This window comes from Poecilia reticulata, chromosome 8 (genome assembly GCF_904066995.2).
Source record: "Poecilia reticulata chromosome 8, P_reticulata-male-v2, whole genome shotgun sequence".
Taxonomy (NCBI): domain Eukaryota; kingdom Metazoa; phylum Chordata; class Actinopteri; order Cyprinodontiformes; family Poeciliidae; genus Poecilia; species Poecilia reticulata.
The window spans coordinates 8227737-8239693 of NC_088837.1; the positions used below are offsets into that span (position 1 = coordinate 8227737).

Here is an 11957-nt window from a genome sequence, read left to right on the forward strand (position 1 = left end):
TACTCTGCATCCCATCAAATTCTGCAGAAGCCAATCAACTGCATATTCAAGTCAGGTGGGTAATTAACGCCCGTGTTTTAGGTGTCTTACTTGGGAAACACCTAAAACATGCAGGGCGGTTGTGGTCCCTGAGGACTGAATTTGAGAACGCAGTTCTAAGGTGAGGCTGAAATATTAGGAAAGATTTTAGGGGGCTGGGGGCACCACATGGCACCATGGTAGGGTATCAGGTGCCCTACCATAGAGGCTACAGTCCTTGATGAAGGTGTGCCAGGTTCAGCTCCCAGCCCAGGGCCATTTGCTGCATATGTCTATCCAGTTACTAATGAATAAAGGCCACAAAATCCTTGAAAAGCATTTTTTGGGGTGTAAAGTTAGTTTCAGTAGAGCTAAGATCCTCTGTTCAGAAGCTGGGTCTGATTCCCTTACACCTCCAACTAAGAGAAACCTCAGGGTGAGCCATAAGTTTTCATACTTAGAAAAAAATTAACATTTTATATTGGACAACCGTTTTTATGTTTGTGGGACTCTGTAATCGCTGTACGTCTTGGACCACTTCGTGGTTGATCTGCAACAGTGATTCTCTTTCCATGTTTTCTGTTATAGACTGCTTACCGATCCAGCCATCAGTATAATTTAAATTCTTTGCTCTTTTGTCAAACTCATCTTCTTGGGAAACTGAAATATAAAAGAAATATACAATTTACTTTCTCCTATGTATGGAAACTTATGGCCCACCCTGTATTATACATCATGTAGCCCGTGTGTCTCCAGCACAGATGGGTAAATACAGCTCCATTTAGAAGCAACATCATACCCAAAGATAAAAACATAGGCAGCTGAGGTAGAGATGGCAGTACCAGTACAGGTATCTGCAAGTGGCCCAGGTTTTAAAGATGCAGTTTATTTTTTATTTAGCCATAATATAAAAAAAGTTTAGGGGTGTACTGTCTTTATAGCATGAGTGAGTTGGTTCTCTTTGGAAGGAAATCCCAGAAGAAGAATTTTTAAAAGTTGCATTGATGGTTATTGATATTTAGATGATGGATCAGCTGAAAACTAAAAAAAAAAAAAAAAAAAAAAAGCTCAACTCTGAGCATCATCAAAGCAAGGAAACCTCTCTGTCTTTTTTAGCCAATATTATTTTCAGTTTCTTTTCTTTGCAAGTTCAGTTTCTGTCAAACATTAATCTGCTTTGCTATCAAAACGCTTTATCTCCTCATAGGAGACGTGCTGGTTTCTGTTGTGAAGGAACTCACAAGCTTCTTACATCTGAGTTCACTTATTGCCAACTTGTATCCTAACGTAACTGTTGTAGAATATTGTATATTGTATTTTCTAAGGACCATGTGACATGATTTCATCATAGTGGAGGTTATATGATTGCTTGAAATTGAATCTGCTTGAACCTCAGTCAGAATCGCCTGCATTGATTTGGTGTCCATTGATTGTAAAACTCAAGCCAAAACAGCAAGCAGTTATCAACGGGCTCCAAGCCTAAACCAGCAATGTTGATTTTTGAAAGTTAAATTTGCTTCCTGATATCATGCAGCCCTATTTCACACCCTGGTGGGTCTTTTTAAACTCATGAAGTCGACTGGATTTCTACTATACTTAGAAGACTGAGTACCTATCCCTATAAGTCTGACTGTTTTATTATTATTATTATTATTATTATTATTATTATTATTATTATTATTATTATTATTATTATTATTATTATTATTATTATTATTATTGCATAATTTCATTATCTTGAACTAATGGGAAAAATGAGAGATGATGAGGATTGGGGAGAAGATATGGAAGAAAGAGGAGAAAAATTCCTTCAGAGAAAAATATACTCCCCAAACTGATGTAACCAGGCTTTATCCTTTCTTTGTTTTATCATCAGGATGAAGAGCTTATCTACACTGACATCTCCATACAGTCAAAGATCTCTGGAGAGAAATCTTTACAAACTCCTTCAATGTGCTGGAGATATTAGAGGCATCTCTGCCTTGGTTTTCTTTATAAATTTACTATAAACACAACCATTTTCCATAAAGCTAACGGTTTTACAGGGCATAGTCCAGGGCTGTTACCCAATGTGAGGTGGGAATATTTGAAAAGGTTCGACAACTTAAACTTTCTCTTTCATTTCTTCAACTGAGTGGCAGCAGGCGGTAAGATACATTCTCTTGACATCGTATGGGGTTATTGATGCTTTATAAACAGATTTAAATTATATTTTTAAGATGAATGAATGTACAAAACATTAAGTCATACTGAAGGACTAATTCCCCATGTCGTGTTTCCAGTCCTGCCTGCCTTTCTATTTGCCTTGATTTTGTGACCTAATTTGACTTAGTTTCATCATGACCTGATGTTGTCAATTAAAATGTTTTCACACATGTATGGCTACATGTCAAGCCAAATATTGCATTTATTGGATCAAATGTTCCGCAACTGTTCTGTCCAGACAAACTAAAAGGTTATTCAGGCCAACAAAAACGACTTGGTTTAAAAGTTAGCTAGAGTTCAGACCTAAAACTGAAATCCTTAAAGTACATTAAAAAGTCTTGCAAATATAACCAAAGTGGTCGTTTGCTTTTATCTGTGTACTAAAACAAGGGAGAATAGTCAGTATAACAATCGAGACCAAGTTCAAGGGTTTTTTTTTATAAGAAAAATATCAGTAGTTAAGCAAAACTCTTTCCAGGCAGAATTACACTGTAAAATCTTTGAGGCCCATTTAGTTGTGTGTAATAACTTTTACTATTTAAGTTATCTAAGTGAAATATTGGTTAAAAATAAAAAAATAAAAAATCTTAATGGAGGAACAGAGTTGTGATGACCTGCTCAAAGCAAAGTCTCAAAAGGAGACAGAGCATCTATTTTAGAGATAAAAGTTTCTTAAATATTCCTGTTACAATTTGTTTCAACAGAACAAAACGACTACATCAGCGGCGCCACACTGAATTTGGGCTGGAAGACCAAATGGAGACAGAAAAGCCTCTGGCTTCCCTCTCCGTGAAAAAAGAAAGAGAAAGTGACGAAGAAGAATATACTGGAGAGGAAGAAGGTACACACATCCAGGGGATACGAAAAAGTAGGTCTTTGAATTAAGGTGCAGTTATTAACATCAGTCCTTTATTTTAATTAATATGTTCATGGACAACTACTAAATAAAAAAATATATATAATGGAGCACATCCCGTTTAAAAAGTGAACATAGAGCAGTATATTTCAGACAACTTGGACTCCCTGCTTTTCTGCTATTCTCTGGGACCTTGATTTCCAAAAGAAACTCAAAATTTTATTTAATCTGAAGAGTTAAACTTTGTCTTGTTAGCCCATTTAATGCACTTCTGACATCATCTATGGTTTTGATAAGTGTATCAACTCCTGGAATGCAGTAGCCCATTATCCAGGACACGCCTGTGTGTGGTGGTTCTGAATCTCTGGAACCCTTGAACAGGCATTTGCTTCGCAATACTCTAAAAACTATCCCTGTTGCTTGTCCGTTTTGCTTATTGCCTCACTTTTTGCTTCCACCGAATTTTCTACTAGTATGCTCCTACATGTATACAGCACTCTAGGTGTATGTTTCTTTAGCGACAACTTTTGCCCTCCTTACGTAGGTGTCAAGTCTTCCTCCTAATAATATAAACTGATATTTTGTAATCAATCTGGAAATTAGCTGTAAAACTCAGTCATGAAAAGCAACAAAAACTATGAACACAGCACTTAGAATTTGGTGAGTCTAGATCATGGACAAGCTTCACTTTTGAAATAACTGAATTACTTGAGATTTATTGAGATGACAAATGCACTCATTCGAATCAAAACACCCGCACATATTCCCAGAGTATATCTGTTGGTAAATATCAGGAACATAATCTGCATGAGTAGCACCACTGAGGTTTTTCTTTTTGCATATTTCAAGGATTCTTACCTGTAACCTGCGGGACCAAAATGGGAATCATGGATGTTGAAAAGCTAAAAAGAGGTGAGTAGAGTCATGTACGATAGGATAATGTACTACCGCCTGGTTTGATACTACATATTTACAATTATGTAACTATGTATACATATACTAACAATTGCTGTTTCTGAGGGAGAAAACCAGCTGTGAAACATGGAGATGAGACTGTTATAATATGGGGCTCCTTCAGTGCCGTCGCATGCTAAAAACAAGGTTGTTTTTATTATGAGCGAAGAAGAAAATGAAAATAAATTCAGTAATACTTTATGTGAAGGGGTGTGTATAAGACTGACATTATACTGTCATAAACATGACATAATACCTGTTATAAACATGTAGGAGTATTTATGAATCTTTGACTGTTGTCATGAAGTCTCATTAGGTAAATAATGACACTTTTCATATAAAGTTGCTTTAATAGTCAATTAAAAGTGCAGACTTTGCATTAAAGTGTCAGTATTTACCAAATAATGCAAAAAAAAATAGCAAACTTCTTAATGTTCATAACAGGTGTTATGCAGTGGTGGGAAGTAACGAAGTACAAGGACTTCGTTACTGAACTTAAGTGCAATTTTTGTGTATCTGTACTTTACTTAAGTAGATTTAATAATGGATACTTTCTACTTTTACTCCACTACATTTTACAGTAAGTATCTGTATTTTCTACTTCACTACATTTCTACAAAACCGTCGCGTTACTCATTACATCCAAGTCGCGCTGCGCTTTTTGTCCATTAAAATGTGAAGTTTAGGGACTCAAGGTGGCGTGTCTGTTGTCACCCATCGGCTCCACCTTTACTCACACGCGGAGCTCCAGACATGCGCAGTGGTTTCCTCTGAGCGGGAGAAGATGTCTGTCTAATCGTCAGTAATATAAAAGCGCGGGGTGCTGGTCTTGGTCTTGGGTAGGTGGTCTTGACTGAAACTCTGCTACATGGCTCCTTGGTTCCATGTCCTCCCCCACCCTTCTGTTGGATTTCTTTAAAAATAAATGCCACTAGTGGCAAAAAAAGTGAAGTTCATGCTATGTTAGGACAGGCGACTAGATGTTTCCATCCCTGAAATTATGATGCATAGAATCACATATCTAAGCCTAAACTATGTTAAAGAGAGTAAACACAATAAAAACATGCATTGTTCATTAAAATTGTCATGAGGTGGCAGTTTGTGAAGGTGAGAATGAACGCAGGAGTCCAGGTTATGAAGAAAATGATGATGAATTTAATGATGAAAGTGTCCAGATACAAGCAGCTCGGGGAAAGCAGACAGGCGACGTGACGCTAGGGAGGCTAACACTTGACAAGGATCCGACAAGAGACAAAGACAACAGGTGGACTTAAATACATAGGGAGGGTAATCAGGGAATGAGACACACCTGGGAAGCAATCAACAGGGAAGACAGGACAGGGACTGGACTAAAGGGCAGCTACCAGATGCCCCAAACAACCAAAATACAACAAAAAACAACCCATCAGGGTGGGCAGAGGGGCGGCGGAAGGAGGGCCAGAGTCCAAAGAAAAAGAATAATTCAGTCCAAACAGAAAACTCAAAACACAGAAAGTGGTCAGGGCAGGACCTGCCGCAAACAGTTTGGGGGCCGATCATGGCACAGGAGGCGGACATCTCGTGGGAGCGTTTCCAGGACCCCTTGGGGCTGGCTGCAGACTCTGGAGGGCCGGACGGAGGGCTGGCTGCAGGCTCTGGAGGGCCGGACGGAGGGCCGGCTGCAGGCTCTGGAGGGCCGGCTGCAGGCTCTGGAGGGCCAGACGGAGGGCCGGACAGAGCACAGAGAGGCGGAGCCTCGGACGGAGCACAGAGAGGCGGAGCCACAGACAGAGCACTAGGAGGATCTGGGGGCCACTCTGGAGCCGGCACTGGAAACTCTGGAGCTGGCACTGGAAACTCTGGAGCCGGCACTGGAAGAGCACAGGAAGGCAGAAGGCACAGGGGAACCTGGAGGAAGCTCTAAGAGGCTCAAAGGCAGCGCTGAGGAAAACTAAGGCCAGTGACTGTGGCAGCAGCGGAAGCAGGAGGCAAAGTGGCTGATGCTCCAACAGGGACAACGTCTGAAGCAGGAGGAACTTAGGCGAACGTCAGAGCAGTGGCTGGAGCTGAGGGTGTGGAGTGGACGAATGGAGCTGGAGCAGACACAAGAGCACCTGTGAATGGCGCGGGAAACAAAGGAGGTGACTGGAACAGTCGGAGCAGGGTTGCGGGTGTATTTGTCTTGTAAGTCAATGCCATAAAGTCCAAGAATTGGTTCTAACATGGTTGGGTGATCCTTGTATTGTTGGAGGAGGCGGCAGTAGTCTGCATCAGTGTATTCACTCCAAGTCTCTGGGCCCATGATGATATGCGACTTTCTGACCGTTTAGTGGTCGGATCCTTCTGTCATGAGGTGGCAGTTTGTGAAGGTGAGAATGAACACAGGAGTCCAGGTTATGAAGAAAGTGATGATGAATTTAATGATGAAAGTGTCCAGATACAGTGAAACAGACAGGCGATGTGACACTAGGGAGGCTAACACTTGACAAGGATCCGACAAGAGACAAAGACAACAGGTGGACTTAAATACACAGGGAGAGTAATCAGGAAATGAGACACACCTGGGAAGCAATTAACAGGGAAGACAGGACAGGGACTGGACTAAACACAAAATCTGAAAAATAACTACACAGAAAACACAGAACACAACAAAAATGGCACATTTCTAATGTATTAAAATTAAATATGATTGGTTCACTTAATGATATTGTATTAGGGATTAGGTATTATTCAGCAAGAACTTTTACTCTTAATACTTAAGTATTTTTAAAAGCCAGGACTTTTTTACTTTTACTTACTTAAGTACAAAGGTTAATGTGGTAGTTTTACTTTTACTTGAGTACATTTTTGTCTGTGTATTTGTACTTTTACTTCAGTAAATTTTTTTAGTACTTTCTCTACCACTGGTGTTATGTCATGTTTATGACAGTGTCATGTCACACCCCTTCAAATAAAGTGTTACCAAATATATAAATAACAGACTAAAAAAATAAACTAAAAATAAAGAATATTGTAATATTTAATGGCTCTTCTACCAACTATTTTATTTTCTAAATGTTTTTTAAAAAATCACAATTTTCTATAAATCTGTTTAGATAAGATGTGTATTAAGTGTGATGGCAGCTGGTATACCACATCTGGCTTTGAGAAGTTTGCAGGAAAAGGCTCAAATAAAAAATGGAAAGTCTCCATATTGCACGATGGAAAACCTCTGCAGTTTTGGCTTGAGGTAATTTCTTTTTTTGTGTGTTTTCTGCATTTGTGAAATAATAATAATAATAAATGAAGTTGAAGAAATGTCATTATTTCGAATCACAGACTGGTCTACTGTTCAAGCAGGGATATACAAGGAAAAGAAAAAATCCAGTGAAAGTAAGTGAGCAACACCAGGATTTAACAAAACATCTGTAATGAGGGAACTAAGTTTTATTTATTTATTTCTACCAGAAGTCCATCCTGGAATCAAATACCAAGTTATGGAAATTGGAGAAAGGTTTCGACAAACCTAACAGGACATATGTTCCCAAAAAAGAGTCGGATGAAGAATCTACGGGTAAATCGCCAACAAGAGTTAGAGGTAACAGATGATTCAGGCAGTAATACCAAACAAAAGACAACAGATTGCACAAATTTAGATTAGTAAACTGAGTAGACGAAAGCCAAAGTAAAAACCAAAAACCACTGTTATGCCTTTTCCCCAAAGAGACGACCAAGAAAGGTAGTATTTTCTGCAGAGGTCACCATTCAAGCAAAAATCTAAACACTGGCCTTATACCTGCCACTGAAAATAAGTCTTCCTTTTCAAAAACGTTTCCTTTCAAACATAAATTCCACCAGAGGAGACCGAAACAGCGTCAGGAACACCTGAGGCTTCAAACAGAAGTGCTTTACTTTATGTGGAGTAACTGCTGCTCCGCGTTGTCTCTGAACAGGCTTCATCAGTTCTAGGGAGACTTCAGATGAAGACACATCCGATGAAGAGGCAGAAAATGTCAGCAAGTCAAATGGAGATGAGCGGAACTGTCACGATACCCGATTCCCACCCATCCCTCTGAACTTCGATGACAGTGAGACCACAGGTCAGCCTTAAATAGGTTTATCAGCCATCTCATATTTCTCTGATAAAAGTTAATATAATCTCTGTTGTTTCCAAAGACGACGAGAAGACCGGTGAAGAACTCGTCGTGACAAAACCAGTTCCGAAGATAAGGAGAATTTGTTCAGAGTCTGACAACTCTGAAGGATCGAGTGCCTCTGAAAATGTAGACCCAATAACTTCTCAATACCTATCGGTAATTGAGGACCACATTTGGGAGCCACCAAGTGAGTTCAGAAACCAATATCTGCAGGAATCTTTTATTTAAAAAAAAAAAGAAATGAAATGGAAAATTTTCTTTGTACTTAAAGGCATTGATTTTAATGCTCATAGCCCAGATGTAAGCAGCCCTGAACCTGAATCACCAGCAAGATCAGAGTCAAGGTAGGAAGTAACAGCCTCAGTACTCAACAGAGAATCTCTATGGATTTGCACGTCTTTGTGACTATTTCTACGTCTCCCTACAGCAGCCACTCAGCCGCTCAGCACATAAAAAAGGAGGATCAGTCACGGTCAGGGCTGTCTGCTGGCTCCGGGGCCAACACAGCAGACCTGCTTCAACTGAAGAGAGAAAAAATACAGCTTGAGCTGAAAGTTTTAAAAATAAGAGAGGAATATTACAGTTTGAAAGTCAAGGAACTTCAGACAAAATGCGCTCTGAAATGATTTTCTTATTAAATGTTTAATGTAGGGCTGAAGCGAACAATTGTCGCAAATTAAGTCTGTGGGAAACAATGAGGGAGGAGCTAAAGATAACTTTATTCAAAACCACTTCACAAACAAAGTTTGCAGAAAATAAAACGCGGCTTTAGTAAATTACAGCTGATATTAGCATTTCAATGACTATCTCCATAATTTATGGAAAAAAAAAATAGTGTAGGTAATGACAGAGGATTCAAGCTTAATAGACTTAAAGGAAACGTTTTTATTATCTTGTAAGAGGAAAAATACAACACAACATCATAATAAACTCATTTAAAACACAAAGACAGCAACTTTTGGTGTAAACATTCGAAGATGAAGCTTATTTTTGTTATGGCTCTGCAAGATCAGGGGTAGCTGATGTGTTAAAAAAAAGAACTTTGAGAGTCAGACGGACATTGTCACTGGTTATTCCTCTCTATCGGTTTGGATGATGTAATTATGATTTTCTCAAATTTATGGTTACAATAGCCTAAATCTGAAGAAATTACTGCAAGAAGAAATACCCCTAAAATTAGATTACCTAAATTTAACACTCAGTCCACGTTATAATTGGAGCAAATGATTTAATTTCCCCTTGGGATTAATAAAGTACTTTTGAAATTGAATTTGAAATCTCAGCCTCGTTCAAGATTAATTTTGTGACAAATGGCATTAAACATGATTCAAGTCACCCAAACAGTTTTCAGCAACTTTGGCGGTGAACAAAATGTAGTTGATGTGTCGTCTTCATTCCAAATTAATCAGATTTTTCTGGTTCAGCCCAAATAGAAAGTCAAAAATGGATAATTGGCTTGTAGCAAATGAATTATTGACCAATCAAATCAACCGGCTGAAATTAATATCTGTATATTGAAAACAAATTCTAGATCGGGTGTCGGTGACAGTGAGCCCGATCCACCGGGGCAGATCTAGTCAGTCTAATTCTATTCATCATGTTTTATTTATTTTACGTTGTGTTTAGAGTTCCTAATTGCACTTTCTGAACTATTTGAAAAAAGCTTTGTTGCGGTTTATTTTTACATGTTTTACTCAGGTGGTCAACCTGTTGTTTTTGTTCATTTCAGTTATTGTTTATGTTCTACTCCTAACTGCACTGACTCAACAAATTAAAGTTGTTGTTTTTACATGTTTGACCAAGCTTGTGAAGTTATTGGTGCATTTAAGTGTGCTGTACCAGAGCAGAGTTGTCAAGTTAATACCATTATGTCTGTGACAGTTTAAATTAATGCAGCATTTTCTTTCTGTATCAAATTATCGACCAATACTAAACATTCGATATCTGTATCGGTGTCTCAAGTGAAAAAAGTGGATCGGTGCGTCCCCAGAATCAACTGATGTTTCTGTTGCACCTTTGATTGATGATAGTCTTATTTCCTTACAAATGAAATCCAAAAATTGGAAACCAGACTCAGGTAAGTATTGGAAATGTAACTCCAGTATTCTGAAGCACCTGTTGCCAAAGAGAGAGAGAATGAAATAAATAAAAATGAAACATAGAGGACTCTGAAGAATTAAATAGCCCAATTTTTAGGGAATTTCTCAAATAATTCAGAAAATCAATTTTCTGTTTCATTCAGTAGACAAAAAAGAATTTCAGGAAAAACTAGATATTTTTATTGTATTTGTTACATATAATGTAACAAATCTAAACTTTCTGTAAGAGACAAACAATGTATATCCAAAGGGTATTATTATTATTATTATTATTATTATTATTATTATTATTGTTGTTGTTGTTGTTGTTGTTGTTGTTGTTGTTGTTGTTGTTGTTGTTTTTTTTTAAAGAAACCAGCAAGGAATGTGAGCAGGAGAATTGTTTAGAAAATGAATCTTGAAAATGACTTAACATAGTAAAACTAGAGTAACTGTGAATATTTTGTATTAAACAACTGTTTTTCTTATTAAAATACAGTGCATAAGTAAACAATTTGATGGGGTGTGAATAAGACTGACATGACGCTGTCATTATCATATGTGATAATCATGATAGGTCTTATGTCATGATTATGACAGGTGTTTTGTCATAATCATGACATAACACTGTCATAATCATAAAACCTGTCATAATCATGTCATAATCATGACATAACATAATTATGACATGTTATGTCATAATCATGAATATAAATATATAGTTATATTTATATTCATAAATACATGACTGTTGTCATATAAAGACTCCTTCGTGTTCATAACAGGTGTTATGAACACACAACGTGTTCATAACACCTTATGTTATAAACATAAGGTTATAAACATGCTATAAACATAAGGTGTTATGAACACATAACACCTTATGTTCATAAAATAAGGTGTTATGAACACCTAATGTTCATAACACCTTATGTTATGAACATAAGGTGTTATGAACACACAAGGTGTTTATGTTCATAACATAAGGCATCATGAACATAAAACACCTTGTGTGTTCATAACACCTGTTATGAACACACAAGGTGTTCATAACAGAACACGCACGGTTCTGTCATAACAGGTTATGAACCTGTTATGACCTGTTATGAACCTGTGTTCAGGTTCATAACACCTGTTATGAACGTGTTATGAACCCGTATTCATAATACCTGTTATGAACACAGGTTCATAACAGGTGTTCATAACACAGGTATTCATAACACCTGTGTTATGAATACCTGTGTTCATAACAGGTGTTATGAACACACCTTGTGTGTTCATAACAGGTGTTATGAACCTGTGTTCAAGTTCATAACACCTGTTATGAAGCTGAACACAGGTTCATAACACCTGTGTTATGAACAGGTGTTCATAACACAGGTGTTATGAACACCTTGTGTGTTATGAACACACAAGGTGTTCATAACACACCTTGTGTGTTCATAAGGTGTTCATAACACCTTATGTGTTCATAACACATAAGGTGTTATGAACACCTTATGCTCATAACACCTGTTTATGAACAGGAAGTCTTTATGAATATATGACTGTTGTCATGAAGTGTCATTTGATAAATAACGTCACTTTTAATGCAAAGTTGGCATTTTTAATGGACTTTTAATGCAACCTTTTGAGCAACTTTGCATTAAAACTGTCATTATTTACCAAATGGCCCTACATGACATCAGTCATAGACATTTATAATGACTCCTTCATGTTCATGACAGGTGT

The 11957-nt window shown here is 37.7% G+C and overlaps 1 protein-coding gene across 1 annotated transcript; it reads left to right on the top strand.

Moving 5' to 3' along the window:
- The first annotated feature begins 1799 nt into the window (after nucleotides 1–1799).
- Nucleotides 1800–11944, top strand: LOC103468600 (uncharacterized). The gene is made up of 8 exons (XM_081609810.1): nucleotides 1800–3991; nucleotides 7108–7241; nucleotides 7331–7384; nucleotides 7460–7589; nucleotides 7945–8091; nucleotides 8168–8335; nucleotides 8420–8492; nucleotides 8576–11944. Exons 1-8 carry the CDS (start codon nucleotides 3958–3960, stop codon nucleotides 8772–8774), a joined length of 939 nt encoding a protein of 312 aa, XP_081465936.1. The 5' UTR covers nucleotides 1800–3957; the 3' UTR covers nucleotides 8775–11944.
- The last annotated feature ends 13 nt before the right edge of the window (nucleotides 11945–11957 follow it).